The 14,348-nt window shown below is 39.0% G+C and overlaps 2 protein-coding genes across 4 annotated transcripts in view; one reads left to right on the top strand and one right to left on the bottom strand.

The window, feature by feature from the left end:
• ncf4 (neutrophil cytosolic factor 4) overlaps positions 1-3,065 on the bottom strand; it is a 33,931-nt gene extending 30,866 nt beyond the window's left edge. Inside the window, exons 1-3 of one of the 2 annotated variants that reach the window (XM_044115559.1) lie at positions 2,723-3,065; positions 2,316-2,400; positions 1,284-1,443 (exon numbers count right to left, since the gene is read on the bottom strand). In XM_044115559.1, coding sequence (XP_043971494.1) covers positions 1,284-1,443; positions 2,316-2,400; positions 2,723-2,754 — 277 coding nt within the window. In that variant the 5' untranslated portion in view covers positions 2,755-3,065. The remainder of the gene's footprint in view (positions 1-1,283; positions 1,444-2,315; positions 2,401-2,722) is intronic. The other variant, XM_044115558.1, reaches the window with a different exon arrangement.
• pvalb7 (parvalbumin 7) overlaps positions 1-14,348 on the top strand; it is a 38,029-nt gene that overhangs the window by 21,627 nt on the left and 2,054 nt on the right. Inside the window, exons 1-4 of one of the 2 annotated variants that reach the window (XM_044115561.1) lie at positions 9,851-10,007; positions 13,100-13,168; positions 13,508-13,637; positions 13,755-13,864. In XM_044115561.1, the coding sequence (XP_043971496.1) occupies positions 13,108-13,168; positions 13,508-13,637; positions 13,755-13,864 (301 nt within the window). In that variant the 5' untranslated portion in view covers positions 9,851-10,007; positions 13,100-13,107. Of the gene's footprint in view, positions 1-9,850; positions 10,008-13,099; positions 13,169-13,507; positions 13,638-13,754; positions 13,865-14,348 lie in introns of those variants that run through there. The other variant, XM_044115560.1, reaches the window with a different exon arrangement.

The raw sequence follows: 14,348 nt of genomic DNA, 5'->3' as shown, positions 1-14,348 counted from the left end.
AGGAGAGAGGACTGACTAGAAACCAGGTTAGTCACTTTTCAGACAACAAAAAAAAGAAAATCTGCATCGTCCAAAAAAATCTGAATGAACAACAAAGGTGTTTTAAAGATTGGTGATCGGCCAGAAGACTGCAATCGGTGCACCAGTAATTATCATATGTGAGAAAGTCTGCTTCGTTATGCACACTAAGTGCAAAAATACTCAAAGGAAACATGAATGACACATCGGCGCCCGTGTTGCACTGCTGGACAAACGTCCCAGAAAGCTAAACAAGTTTAAAACCCCACAATAAAATACCACTTAGTGTGTATTTGCATCAATGACATCACAAGACGCTTTATTACATTATGGTAGATGAGAAATGCAACGTTTGGTTGTTTCATAGCTGGTGACTGTATGTTGTTTTTATCATGAAGTACTATGAACAACCAGGCTGCTGAGGCGTGATACAAGATAACATGAACATTGTTTAGCTTAGCTTAACATAGCTTAACTTAGAATAGCTTAGCTTAGCTTAATTAAACTTAGATTAAATTAACTTAACATAGCTTAATTTAAATTAGATTAACTTAAAATAGCTTAACTTAACTTAGTTTAATTTAGCTTAGTTTAACTTAACTTATCTTGGCTTAGTTTAGCTTAACTTGAAGAACTCTAGTTGCAGCTGGTTCAAATATAATGGTTGAATATAAATGATTTTTCTAACAACACGTTTAGTTTAAATTAATTGCCGCATTTCTTCTAGTCTGTGTTGGTCATATTCAAAAACTGCTTCCAAACGTTTTAATCTTGCTCTTTTTTCTGAAATAAGTTCAGGCTCAAACGTTTTTCTGCATCCACACAGAACACGAGGAAATATTTAATTAAAATAAACAGACAAATAAGATGGAAAAAAAAAACGGATGAACTCAGAAGAACCATGTTTAGCTGCCTTATAACCAGACGCCTTGTTTTTGGGAGGGTAGATTTGATCAATTCACAAAATAAATCAAATTCTCACCATGAACTGGAGTTCTGCTGCTGATCTCAACTAAAATAAAGGATAAAGTTCTTTAGCTTTAAAAATTCCAACTATTTTTTGTATAGATTCTGTCTGACATGGGAGAAAGAATCATGACTAGAAAAACCTCCTCAGTTTTAGTATGAGTGACATTAGGGATTTCTCAGGGACATTAGTCTGACCTGACAATAACAAAGACATAATTATAGCCTGTGACAAACACGTATCTGAACAACATGAGAAGTGACACCCTGATGAGTTGTGTGTCTGTCAATGAGCTGACCTGGAAGAGGAGGCAGGACGCAGGCGTTGGGACCGGGCCGGTCCGGGTCGTCAGGGGAGTATTTGCTCTCCAGGGTTTGGTGGAGGCTGAAAAACTCTCTGTAGCGCCGATAGATCAGATACTTACTGCCTCCCTTTGTCTTCACCTCCACCACAAACCTCTAGGAGGGAAACAGAAACAGAAAAACACGTCACTGCGGCACTAAAAATATTTTAAACGATGCATGCAGAGCCGGTCCCAGAATGAAGGAGGCCCTGGGCAGAATCTGTTTGGGGCCCAATAAGTTTTCTCATTCTTCAGTTAGCCCAACTTTTTCTTTCTTTTTTTAAACAGTTTCCTAGTGACCTAAATTTAAATTCCATGTTCCATATTACAGAATTTGTTTGAGAATTATACCAATAATAGAAAAAAATAGACTTTATAACACAGATACATTGTGGTATAGGAACACTGTTGGGTATTTTCTCCAATTCAAGGACAGCAACGGCTTTTTTTTTTTTATGACAGAGAATAAAAATAAGATAATATGGACACATAAAAACCATGCATTTAAGAAATACGTTAAACATAGTGTTATTATATAAACAGTTCTATTTCGGTCATAATCAGTCAGGATAATTTTTCATTTCTTCCCGCTTCTCAAATTGAAAAATACAATTGAATCAAAATTGGTTTTTGTGATTTAAAAAAAAAAAAAAATTCTGGCTGTTGACAGTCTTGCATTTAAAGCTGCATGAAAATAATATATAATATTATTACTGTTGTTTCTGCAAGCTAATTTCAAACTATGAAGCCATGTGAAAAGTTATTCAAAATATAAGTTGATTCATTAATTCATGCTTTACTTCATCTTATTGTTTCTGGTTATTAAAACAAGTTATAGAAACTGCTTATTACAACCAATTACAACCAATAGTAGAATACAACTTTTACAAGCGTCGGGGATCTTAAAAGTGGCTGTTAACTTCACGTTTAAACTACCCGGGTTTGTTTCCGTGAACGATTTGTGACAGTAAATCTGTTAGCACTTACAAAGTAATCAATGAAACCTTTTTTCTCCTCGATGTCAGCGATGGTGGCGCTGATGGGGATGTTGTCCGGCAGCTGGTCAAAATCACTGACAAGATGGAAAGACGTGATCAGATACAATGTTCAGTTCTCCGCTGTTTCTGTTCTTTTTGGAACCAGTTTTATCTGCATCCGAAAAAGGCTGAATTTGAATTAAATTCTTGATCATTTCCAACGCAAAACAACGCAAAATAATAATAATAATAATAATAATAATAATAATAATAATAATAATAATAATAATAATAATAATAATAATAATAATAATAATAATGTTAAACTTTCATTACCTCTTCAGAAATCAGGCGAACGATCAAATGAACTGAACTGTCTGCTTTCACTGCCAGTTTTTACGCACACTCGTCACTCACCTCTCGTCCCGTAGCTGCTGCGGCTGAGACATGTTTTGCGTGCAGTTCGGTTCCGGACACAAAGGGCAAGAAATCTGGGACTCCGACCAGGAGGAGAAGCGCCTGTTGGAAGAGCTAGAAATGAATCAATCGCTCACACGCCAAAGGGCTGAGAGACTCTTCGGGCATCTGGTGGCTTAAGAGGCGCAACAGTGCGGAAACGGGCAAGAGTCAGGAAGCGAAAGTTCCCTAAAAAAAGATTCATGAGAGGATCCGGCCCTGCAGATGTTCCGCCTGGCTGCGAGGGCGGGGAAATGTCACCAAACAGCCATTCATAGCGAGGATGTAAATACTGGCGCATGTCAAGAATATCAAGCATTTAATTTATTATTCAATATCAGCGGACACCTTCAACTTAGAGTGAGTGGCCTGTCGTGGTTTTATGTGTAATGATTTTGGATTGTATAGTGAACGAAAACCAAAATTCAATCTTCCGAAACAAATGAAAGTGCTTCTTAAATTGAGAAATGTCACAGTATTGTCGTGCTATGGCCTAAATAATCGTAGGAAGGAGTCCTGATTTGAATGTTTCCCAGCAGTCAGTAACCGATAAGCCGCTAAAAATATTTCTTAAGAATCATGGCTGTTTACAGAATTGCATATTTAAAGTTAACTGGAAGGAAAATGTGCAGGAGAAAATTTGTTCAAGAGTTTAGAGGAGATCCACAATTTGCGGATCACCGCTGGAGTGAGCAGCTGCGTATATTGACCATATGTGCGTAAGAGAAACTCGCCAAATTTGTCAAAAAAAAAAGGTTTCTTGATAAAAAATTTAAAAAAATTTAAAAAGTTTTGATGCTCCGATGAGATGCTTTTTCTTTGTTTTTGCTTTTTGTTTTGCTTTGTTTTTTTTTTTGGCCAATCGGTTTATTTATTTTTGCAATACTGATGTGAAAACACTTTTTCCGCATCACATTCATTACATGACCAACAAACAGGATGTTACTACTGGTGAAAACCACGAAGAAGACGACAGGAAGTGGTTGGAGGACCATACTGACTCAAAGTGTGAACAAATGTACCAAGTGTGACTTTAATTGCTTTTCTTATGTAATACAAAGACCAAAATTGCTAAATTGTGTTTTTTTCCAACATTAGCGGCATATCGACAAAGTTTTGTGCACATTTGAAACTATCTACCGGAGTAGGAGCCACCACACAGACGTATCCGGGATACGGGCTGCAACTGATGCATATGCTGCCACTACTGAGCCTGACAGCATCAGACGGGTCTGTCTTACCTGGGCTGAGGACAAAATAATAAAAAAAAAAGAAAAAGATTTGACTGTTGTAGATGTTTCGAGATGAGAGTCAATTTAGCATTTTGTTTTGAAATTAAGGTTCCAGAGTCTTGAAGACGAGTGGTTAGGCAAAAAAAGAAAAAGTTCTGGATTGAAGAGAGACAACCGGTGCATTTCACCTCAAAACTGTTGCAGTGGGATCAGAGGAGAACTTTGGAAAGGATCAACCAACATGGAACAGTCGGAATAATTCCTACAAAACATGCTAATATTCCTGCCATCCAGCGTTCTGATAGTGTTTTTATAACTACAACTTTCAAAACTATAGGTGATAAGTTGGTATCCGACCCAGAACCAAGATCCAACTCAGTTTTGTAAATTGAAAAGCTAAACACAGGAGTCGCTTTTGGGCACTTCTCTATCCAACATCAGTGTTTTCTTTGAGACCTGACGTTTCAAGGAAACACACACACACTTCCTGAATCCACTATTTCAATCTGAATTGATCCAGAGTTGACCTCTGACCTCGTTTTGTCAGCTGTTGACACGAGAAAAAATAGAAGGCAGCCTGTGAGATTTAAAAGTGAAATCTGGTGACAGCCTCAGTCGGACAACCGAACGCCCCCGACACTAGATGTCAGCAAAGCTGCTGAAATGACGAAGGCAGACGTGTTCAGTAGAACCAGTGATTTGGCATCTGGTGTGAAACAGTTTCTGATTTTGGTTTCTTCGTCTCATTCAGTGACGTCGGCTCTGCTTAAGACCTAAACAGTGAACTGTCAGTCCTCTTTTTTTTTTTTTAAAGCTGCAAAAGAGCAGAACTTCATCGCTACCAGCTGGTCTAAACAGAAAGAAAAAGAGGCTGCAGCCGACGTGTTCTGGGCGTGCAAACCGGCTCGCTTTCACTTCCTCTTTCGATCCGACTGAGACTTATTTCCACTCACTTTTAAGTCTTAAAATTTGTTTAAGAGGCTGATGTCAGAGTGAAGTGTCCAATCATTTCTATCCTGCAAGAAAACAGTGCAGGATGTAAATTGTTTTGAAAATTAATTAATAAATGTCTAAATTTGCTTGGCTGAAACTGGCTGTGAGTGACTGTGACTGTCAGGAAAAGCAAACCAAAAACAACAACAAGTGCACTGAAGTATACCGGTGCATAAAAGTGTGTGTGTAAATGAAGCGCATGTTGACTCCGTATCTATTTTCACGTTGCATGAGATGGATGGGCCCAAAGGCTGCTCGCATGTCAGGCCATCGCCAGCCGTAAATTGCAGAAACATTTTTTAAGGTTGTATTTATCTTCAAGGTTAGGCCAGCTGCTGAAGTCTGTTGTGCGTCTGTGATTTGGTGTGTGTGTGTGTGAGAGAGAGAGAGAATTTAGGGATTGCGAATGGGCATTGAGGTGTGTGTGTGTGTGCGTGTGGGTGTGTGTGTGTTTTCAAAAAATTTCTCGTGGTGAAATCTAATAAGTAATTACGTTGACACACACACACACAAACACACAACTAACACATATATGGAAATAGAAGAAGCAAGACTGACAGAAAGCCTCAACAAGCGCCTGGGTTGTGTTGGCCATGTTGACAGCTGGTTTCCATGGGAACGTTAGAAGAGCGGCAGGAAGAGGAAGACCTGGAGATGAGAACTTCTCTGTTCTCTGACGGACGCTGGGGGGTTAAAGATAATGGCTGAATCCAAAACATTCACAGAATATTTCCAAAACAGTTTGAAATGTTAAACATTAGACAAACGGAGATCATGTTTAAGGAAAAGTGAAAAACTTCTTTCACAATTTCTAAAAACTCTTTAAAGGGGTGATGTAAAATCAACCTTTTCCCAGCTTTCCATTCCCTCATCCAAAACGTACCTGGAGTGTTGCTTTGTTTCTTTCATGCTTAAATCTCCATGGCAACCATTCAGGGGTCGCCTGAACTCTTGCTCCCACTGAGCGCCGGAGTCAGCGCCGCGGTCTCCAGGGTGAGGTTTCGCCTCAAAGCGGCGCTCTCCCACAACTTCCCCACTCGGCTCCTTCAGACTAGCCAGCAGCAATTAGCAAATACCTGGTGGAACCGTGAGCCAGCTGAGCTCATCATAGGATCTGTGATGTTTTTCTTAAGGAGTGGTGACGAAAAATTCAATATGATCCAATTTCAGATACAGGAAAAAATTGTTATATCTATTTTTTTTTTTTAAATGTATATAATTTTAGCTTCATGCGCAAACGTGGCAGTAATTTGTCACAGATAAAAGTTGCTGTTTACATCTGTCAAAATTCAGTTTCCTCTGTTGGAGGAAATAGTCTAAATGCTCCTCACATCTGCAAGCGCAGACACCAGCAGGTTCCCCCGGTATTTATTTTTAGGGCTAATATCTGCTAATCTTTGGGTATACGTGGACCAGGGATACCCCTCTAATATTGCTAACGCAACACACACACACATTCACACACATTCACACAGCCTTGGCTTGGGGCTGCTCCTGCAATGGTTGATCTAATGCACCACCTGTTGCTGAGCAGCACATTGGTCATTAAAAACACATTCAATTCCTTTCAGCCGCACCCTCTTCCATCTGTCACTGTTCCTCTCACTTTCTCTCTAATTTTAGTTTGATCTGCCGGTCACACTTTCTATCTTTTGTCCCCCAGCAGTGCACACCCACAGCTCCTAATCATTTCTCATTGTCACTTCAACCTTTAGGGTTCCACCCTTACTTTTTGCCCTTCAAGTTTTCACGATGATCGCTACTTTTGTCGTCTTTCGTCTGTAACATCTTGGCCATGTCCTTCTCGTCAGGTTTACCCCGACCTATATATTAGGCTCCGTTGACCTGGCGCTGCCTTCTCGTCTTGATCCTTTCTCCCCTGCAACAAATCCTCCCAGCATGTTATCCTCGCCGCCTCACCCCTCCCATTCACATTTTCTTACAATGCTGGAAAGTGCTGAGCAGCAGTAATTCAATAGACAGGAAACCTAAGAGAGTCTTGGGACAAGAGACTGGCAGAACTGGGGGTTAGTCCGGGACATAAATAGACACAGACATTTATTATTATATGTACAATACTAATGTTAATGATTGCTTTTCTATATAGCATTTTGTCACATAGGCCTCCACTAAACATAAAGAGCAGATGGAAAATATATATTTTTTTATTCCTTGAACTTTTCACCTTTCAGAAAACAAAGCTAATAATTTGTATTGGGGCTTTGGTTGACAAACCACACGGTATAATACTGCCACAACTATTTGTCATGATGGGGACGGGGCTTTCCACAGCACCTTTCTCCACATTTTTTTTTTATTGAAACAGGATTTATTCAAATAATGGTTGGTTTTCATTTTGTTTCTCTTCCATAAAAGTCAGATTTGTGAAGTGGATAATCACTATTTGTGTTACAATTGATGCCGAGATTAAATTTCACACAGCGGTAATCCATTTTCTGCTCAAGTGACATCTGAGGGCAACTGGTTGTACTGCATGTTACTTGGAAATTTTTGTATACAAAATTTGCATAATTGTGTGTTTTTTGTTTGGTTCAAATCTCAATGATGTCATACTTCAAAATACACAAAATATGTGATGGACACAGATTATAGCTACCTTTTTGGAGTAATTCAAACATTTTATCAAGGTTTGAATTAGTAAGAATAAAATCAAACCTGACTTCAGTTTCTAATGAGCTTGCAAAACCTTTGTTGAAAAAAGTCTAACAATAAAGATGTGAATTTTGGATGAACCTTTAACATTTTAAACCAGTAGAAAAGATACTACAGGCACTGAAGTGGAACTAAAGCAATGTTGTCCTAGTTTCTTGCAACTGTTGGGACAGACTTGAGAAATGCAAGCTGTTGCTCAAAGTAAACGACCAGTTTTGAAATTAATGTCATTCAAACCTGGGAGATTTTGTAATTTCCTGACATTTCCTGACAGTAGACGTCTCCGATAACTAACTTGTACTTTTGTGAAAAAGTAAAAAACACGCCTTTAGTCCATGCTTTAGTTATCTATCTAGACTTCTTGCAGCGTACATATATTGTTCTGTTTATTGACTCCATTTTGGCTTCATCCTTCCTTGATAACAGCCGTGTAGAGTCAGTGGTGTTTGAGGCTGCATACTTGAAGGTGGTTTTAAATCTACTTGGAACATGGTTAAAAAAATACAGTGATGTGGCAAAGTATTTGTCTTCTGGTTTTTGCTGTCGAGTCACATTTATGTTTGTTTATTACCGCCTTCTGACAACATGAAGCAGGTTGAAGATCTCAAAAGACAAAATGTCATATCCTGATCTAAAGCCATTCAAGAACATAAAAGACACAAAGGTATCTAAGGATTAAAATGTAACTTCTAAGGTATTGGGACTTCAGTGAACTGTAGTGCGTCACATTATCGACAAACATGGAAGCCCGGTGATCCGTCCCAAATGTTCCAGACCCAAAGTATTCATCATCAAACTCACTCAAACAAAAGGGACTGGCCCCCCAAAAACGTCTTTATTTTATCTGTTTTGCCAGATTTGGCAAACAACTGATGGCTGCTGTTGCCACCAAGGATAGCAAAGGCAACATCCCAAATCTACTAGAATTAAATAATTACTTTCGGACATGGAGCTAGGTTGAATAAAGTTTTTGAAAGCTACCTTTTGCATTAACTCTGCTTATCATTATCTGACATACTAATTTATCTGATTATCTGAAACATTTAAAGGGGCAGTATTATGTATATTCCAGCCACACAGTCCCATTTTACAGCATAATCATAATCATCTGTTACCTTCAGATGTGACATATGTATCAAATATGACTTAAAGGAAATATGACTTTGCAATGTAATGCCTTGAAATTGGGACTCTGTCTCTTTAAAAACTCTTGATCTTTCTGAATCTCCACCTTCAGGAAGTCATCACAACATGGCTCCTCTATTTACCAGCATTGCACTGAGAAGTAACTTGTGTAATAAGTTCATTAGATGTGCAGTTCCACCAGGTGTTTGCTAATTGCTGCTGGCTAGTCTGAAGGAGCTGAGTGGGGGATTTTTGGGGGAGGGCTGCTCTGTGAGGTGGAATCGTGGAAACTGCAGCTCTCAGGAGGAACTTTGACCTCGAAGGCGGGGCTAGACCCACCCAGGCGTTTTGCACAGCTGAATGGTTGCCATGGAGATGAAGTGATTTCTCAAACATGCATGAAAGAATCAGGGAAACACTCACTTGGAAATTACTTGGAAATTTTTGTATACAAAATTTGCATAATTGTGTGTTTTTTGGTCCGAGCTATGTTTTTGATGATGGAATAACATTGTAACATGATGTAAAGCTCAAAAAGTTGATTTTATTTAATACTTGCCCCTTTAAACAACAAACAGAGAAAAACAGAAGCTACTTATTCACAACACGGTACATTAGAGCCTCACAGGCTGTGCTTTCTTTTTAGTCACTGTACGTCTGTCAGGATGAATTCAGGGTAAGGTTTGCACTTGATCTTGATCTTAAATCCCAGCATAAAAAAACCCCCAACATATGTGTTTTCTTGTTGTTATTGTTACTACCAAGGCTATTAAAAGCGTTGTTACCTAGGTAACATCCCATTTATGAGGAATGCTCAGTCTGTTCAAGGTAGCCTCAAAATGACTCAATCCAAATAAATCCCAGCAGACAAAGAGGAAAAGCGAGGTCTGTCTCCTTGGTGGAGATGAGGTCCAGCAGAAGTAAGATAAAGAGGTATTATTAATAGGCCACCAGTGTTTGCGTCATGTCTTGACAAACCCCTCTTCTGAAAATAGAGAGGTGGGGATGAGCCCGGTGCCCCCGACGAGTGTGTCTGTGTTCGGAGGCAGCTATAAAAGTCTTATTGTGTCCTCCGTCCCTCCACTTGTTCATCTTACCCTCCATCTCCAGGCCTTCTGTCTTCTCCCATCTCCCTCCGTCCACCCATCCATCCATCCAGCCATCCATCCATCACCTGTCCTCTTGCTTTCTTTTCCTCTGCAGGTAGCCACCTATTCATTCAGGTAAGACTCGTCATATATGAAACGCAGTAGCACAACTGTTTGAAGGCAAAGAGATGAAGAAAAAAGTCAGAAATCGGTGAAGTACAGAGATGAAGGCCGTCGTAAACAAGGCATGAAACAACAAAGATCAACAAAAGCAATGTGGGATACTGCAGCTGATTCAGATGCTACAAGTCTGTTAGCATCGCTGATTTAACAACTGTCAGACAGCACAGCTTAATTGAACATCATAAGGTGTGACTCATAAGGTTCAACTGAATGTTTACGCCTTGACAGCCTTGAATGAGACACAGATGGAGTCAGGTGTCCATAATGGCGGCATCACACCATTCTTCTGTGCTAAAGGACAAATAAGTCTTTATTTTATCAGCTACTTTAAAATCTTTGTCGAGACTGAATTTGGAAAATTGTTCCGTCAGCATCTCATACACACTGTAATGTCGGTTTGATCTTTTTGCGAAAACAAGAACCACCTGTTGCTATGGTGATGTCAGGTGGACGCATTTCTCCTATGGGTCTTGCTTTGGCTCAAAGGTCACCAGTGGAAGGCGTTTCCTTGCAGAGCCATCACACCTGGATTTCAGCTTTCGGGGCAGTCGGGGTTTTTTTAACGTCGTTTCAACAAGGAGGCTTCGCCCTTTTTAAGAAAACTTACATTTCATTCAGTACAAGACTTGCGAAAGTTGGTCCGAGCTGATTTATCTGCAACCTTCGGTCCAGATGAAATGTTCTAGAAGTTATTTAATTTGACTAGATCTGTTTTTCTGACGGTGAAAATCTGAACAGGCACTATTTGGGGCAGAACTCTTGCATTGTTTATTGCAGGAAAAGTTCCAGACTCATCTGTGCTGGAGCAATTTTCTTAGGTGCAGTGAGGGGAAAGGATGAAGAATGACTCAAACCTGGGATATTTTACCACAGCAATTGTCTCAGTTCGTTAAAGTTAAAGGTTTGGCTATTTGGTGTTTTAAAAAAAAGAAACCAGAAAGCTGAAAACAAAAGGAGAAAGAACAAGACTCTCTTCATTTGATAAACTGTGATTTCTGTTCAAACTAATTTAAAATCCATCCTATTAAATATGCTTGGTCAATACTCTACTTTTGTTTTAAATGATTATGGATCTTTGTCAACTTTGCGTCTCAAAAGGAGCTGACGTATTTCCTCTTTAAGATAAAGGGTGTAGGTTAACAGTGAGCTGCTTTCTATTTCTTGCCTAATATTGGATTTCAGCTGCTTGGAGGTTCAGGGTCTTCACTGCTAAATGTTTTAGATGGCTGGCAGAACCGATCACCAGGCAGGCCAAATTAAACCGTTTAACTATGAAGTAATGATTTTGCTATGCAAGCATAATGTGGGCTGGAATTCCTTCAAATGCTTTAGGTCAGCTGCTATTTTCTTCTTTAGCCCAGGGAGAAAAAGATATTTTAAAACTATTAAAACTGTTTTTTTTCCTAAGGGGAATCAGCAGAAATTTTGTATCTTATTCAGGTCTGTTTTGCATGACGGCGTTTTCCCTAATACACTGTCGTGTAGTTTGTTTTTTGTTTGTTTGTTTGTTTGTTTTTTAACAGTTTTAGATAGAATCGTTTCCCAGATTTCTGGGGAAAAAAACAAAACTCTGAAACTTCAAGATTATTTTTCTAGAAAATTTCTGAGATTAAAATTTTTCTCTTTTTCTTCTCTTTTTTTGTGGTTTTGTGTATTTTCCAGGGTTAATTTTACATTTTTCTTTGTGAAGAAAACGTGGCACACAGATGGTTTAGCAACACCAAATAGTGTATATTTTGACCCTAATGTTTGATTTCAAAAGTTTGTTCATGTACATAGTTACATGAACAGATGTAACTCATGTAACATGAACATATTTATATTAATGTTTGAACAAATTGACATTTAATCACCGATAAGTGAAAAAGAAATGTTGCAAAAGTGGTCAATGTTTCCCGCTTTATACAACCAGTTCAGCTTGTAAACCTGAAGAGTCGTTCTGTTAGCTTTCTCCCATTGACTCAACATATACATTACATGTTTACGCTCCAGAATGTAAAAATCAACACAATTCCTAAGAAACATGAATCCGTTTTTATTTCAGCCAGTTTTTCTTCAGACAATTTCAAATATAAGAATTAAATGTGCAGTTTTTAATCATTTTTTCCAAAGTTTTCTAACTTTTTTGAGTTGGTGACCACAGAACATGTCCAGCTGTCTTGGTATTTTTTCTTCCAGTGTGTTTACCTTTAGCTCCCTGACAGGACATGAAGATCCAGCGCTACCTGACACTGTTTTGGTAAAAGTTCCCTCCAGGTGAAATTAGCTGAAGCTTTTGGTCTGAGCTGTCTGGCCTACAATGGCGTACTGTTTACAAGACATTAGCAAATAATAATTATTACAATTTATTTTTAAAAGCATTAGATTTCTAGACGTGTTCAAATGCACAAACGGATCCACACTAATTGGCTTTTGGTGCCAAAAGTCAGAAACATGATAGGTGTCAAGAAAGTTGAGAACAAGTAAACAGGAGGGAGAGAAAGAGGAAGGCTGTAAATTCCTGTGCTTATTCTGTCACTCTGTCATTTGGTCAGGAAGGGAAGACAGTTTGTTGGACTCAAGACAGTCCAGCTTGCAGAGGGACTGGTGACATGTCCCCAACAGGGACAGTTGTGTGTGTGTGTGTGTGTGTGTGTGTGTCAGGCCTAAATATGTTCTCCAAGTCCCCATAGTGAGTGAGAAACCACAGAGGCGCATGTTTCTGGGTCTCTGAGGACATAAAGACTCAGTTGTTTGAGACAGACCAGATAAATTCATCAACATTTCCCCGAACAAGAAGCAAGAACTCCCTCTAATGGCTTGTGACACCTACTGACAGCTAGAGGTTACTGCAGCGGAATTGAAAAACTTGTCTTTTTATTTTTATTTTTCAAAAGAAGTTGAAAAGACAGCATTCTAACCAACATGTCTCATTTTTGTTGTTAAGAGCAGGAATGTCCCTTTCTTCCTGTGTCACTTAAACTAAAAACATGCAGAGTTTAGGAAAGGTTTCAAAAACTCACCCTAAGTTATAACTTAAACGTCTTCTCCTTTTCTCTCTCCAGCCGGCAGAATGGTAATGACAGATCTTTTAAAACCTGAGGAGATCAAGAAAGCTCTTGATGCCTTTTCAGGTTTGTTACTGTTTTATTCTCTCAAGATAAAAGTGTTGATCAGAATACTATTTTAACCCTCCCTCGATCTTAGGAAATGGGGTCATTTGGACCCCACCAGCTTTTCATCCCGTGGTGCGGTCTGGCGGGGTCGCACTGAGCCTGCGTGCGCTTTTAAAAGTTTTTTTGTGTGTGGTTTTGGGAATTTATGGTCTGACGGTCAACCCTGCATTCCTGCTGTCCGACAGTGACATCTGCTGCGCTTTTCCTGAGCGTCACTCTAAGATCGCGAGAGGGTTAAAAAGCAGCCAATTCAGACACTCTAAAAACTCAATGTGTCTTTTCCTTCAACTTTCCCAGCGGAAACCTTTGACCCAAGGAAGTTCTTTGAGATGGTGGGAATGAAGGCCATGTCAGCTGAAAACGTCAAGAAGGTCTTCCAGGTTCTGGATGTGGACGGTAGTGGATTCATAGAGGAAGAGGAGCTCAAGTGAGATCTAAACACAAAAATAAAGCCGTTTTGAAATGAGACGCACACGAGATATTAACATGTGTTATGCACGTTGCGTGTGTGATTTTTATTTGGAATAACGTCTGTTTGTCTCAGGTTTGTGCTGAAGGGATTTTCAAAGGACGGCAGGGACCTGACGGATGCTGAGACAAAAGCATTCCTCACAGCCGCAGACAAAGATGGAGATGGAAAAATTGGCATTGATGGTGAGAAGAGAAAGAAAGTCATACATTTTATTACTGGGAAAGGAATAGAACAATACAACAAAGTGGGGTTCTTCAAAGCACAGGAGGTTTTTCAGATTTGAAGAGGCCACTGTATTCAGATTTGTAATTCAGGTGCAATGAATTTTAATGTTTCAAGCTTTAAGGCGGCTTCTTAAATCCTTCTTGATAAAATGTTTAGAAATCCGACATTATGACGACAAACGGCTGCAAAGGAGGCCACAAAATGTTTGTTTTACATTAACAAGGAATGTAATTAAACATAGCACTATATGAAAAAAAAAAACGATAAAATGTTGATTCTTTAATAATCTAAGCACTTTTCCACATAACATAAAATTTACTTTTTAATTACAACATACTGTAAGTCGCTTTGAAAAACAAAAGGAGGATTTTCAAGTGTAAACGTAATGTTCATAATGAAAGAGATTAATATGAGTAGATAACAATTCCTTCTTTAATTTGG

Source organism: Gambusia affinis, linkage group LG04 (genome assembly GCF_019740435.1).
Source record: "Gambusia affinis linkage group LG04, SWU_Gaff_1.0, whole genome shotgun sequence".
NCBI classification, from domain to species: Eukaryota; Metazoa; Chordata; class Actinopteri; order Cyprinodontiformes; family Poeciliidae; genus Gambusia; species Gambusia affinis.
Note: the sequence above shows the minus strand (reverse complement) of the source record. Positions and strands in the feature narration are given on the sequence as shown.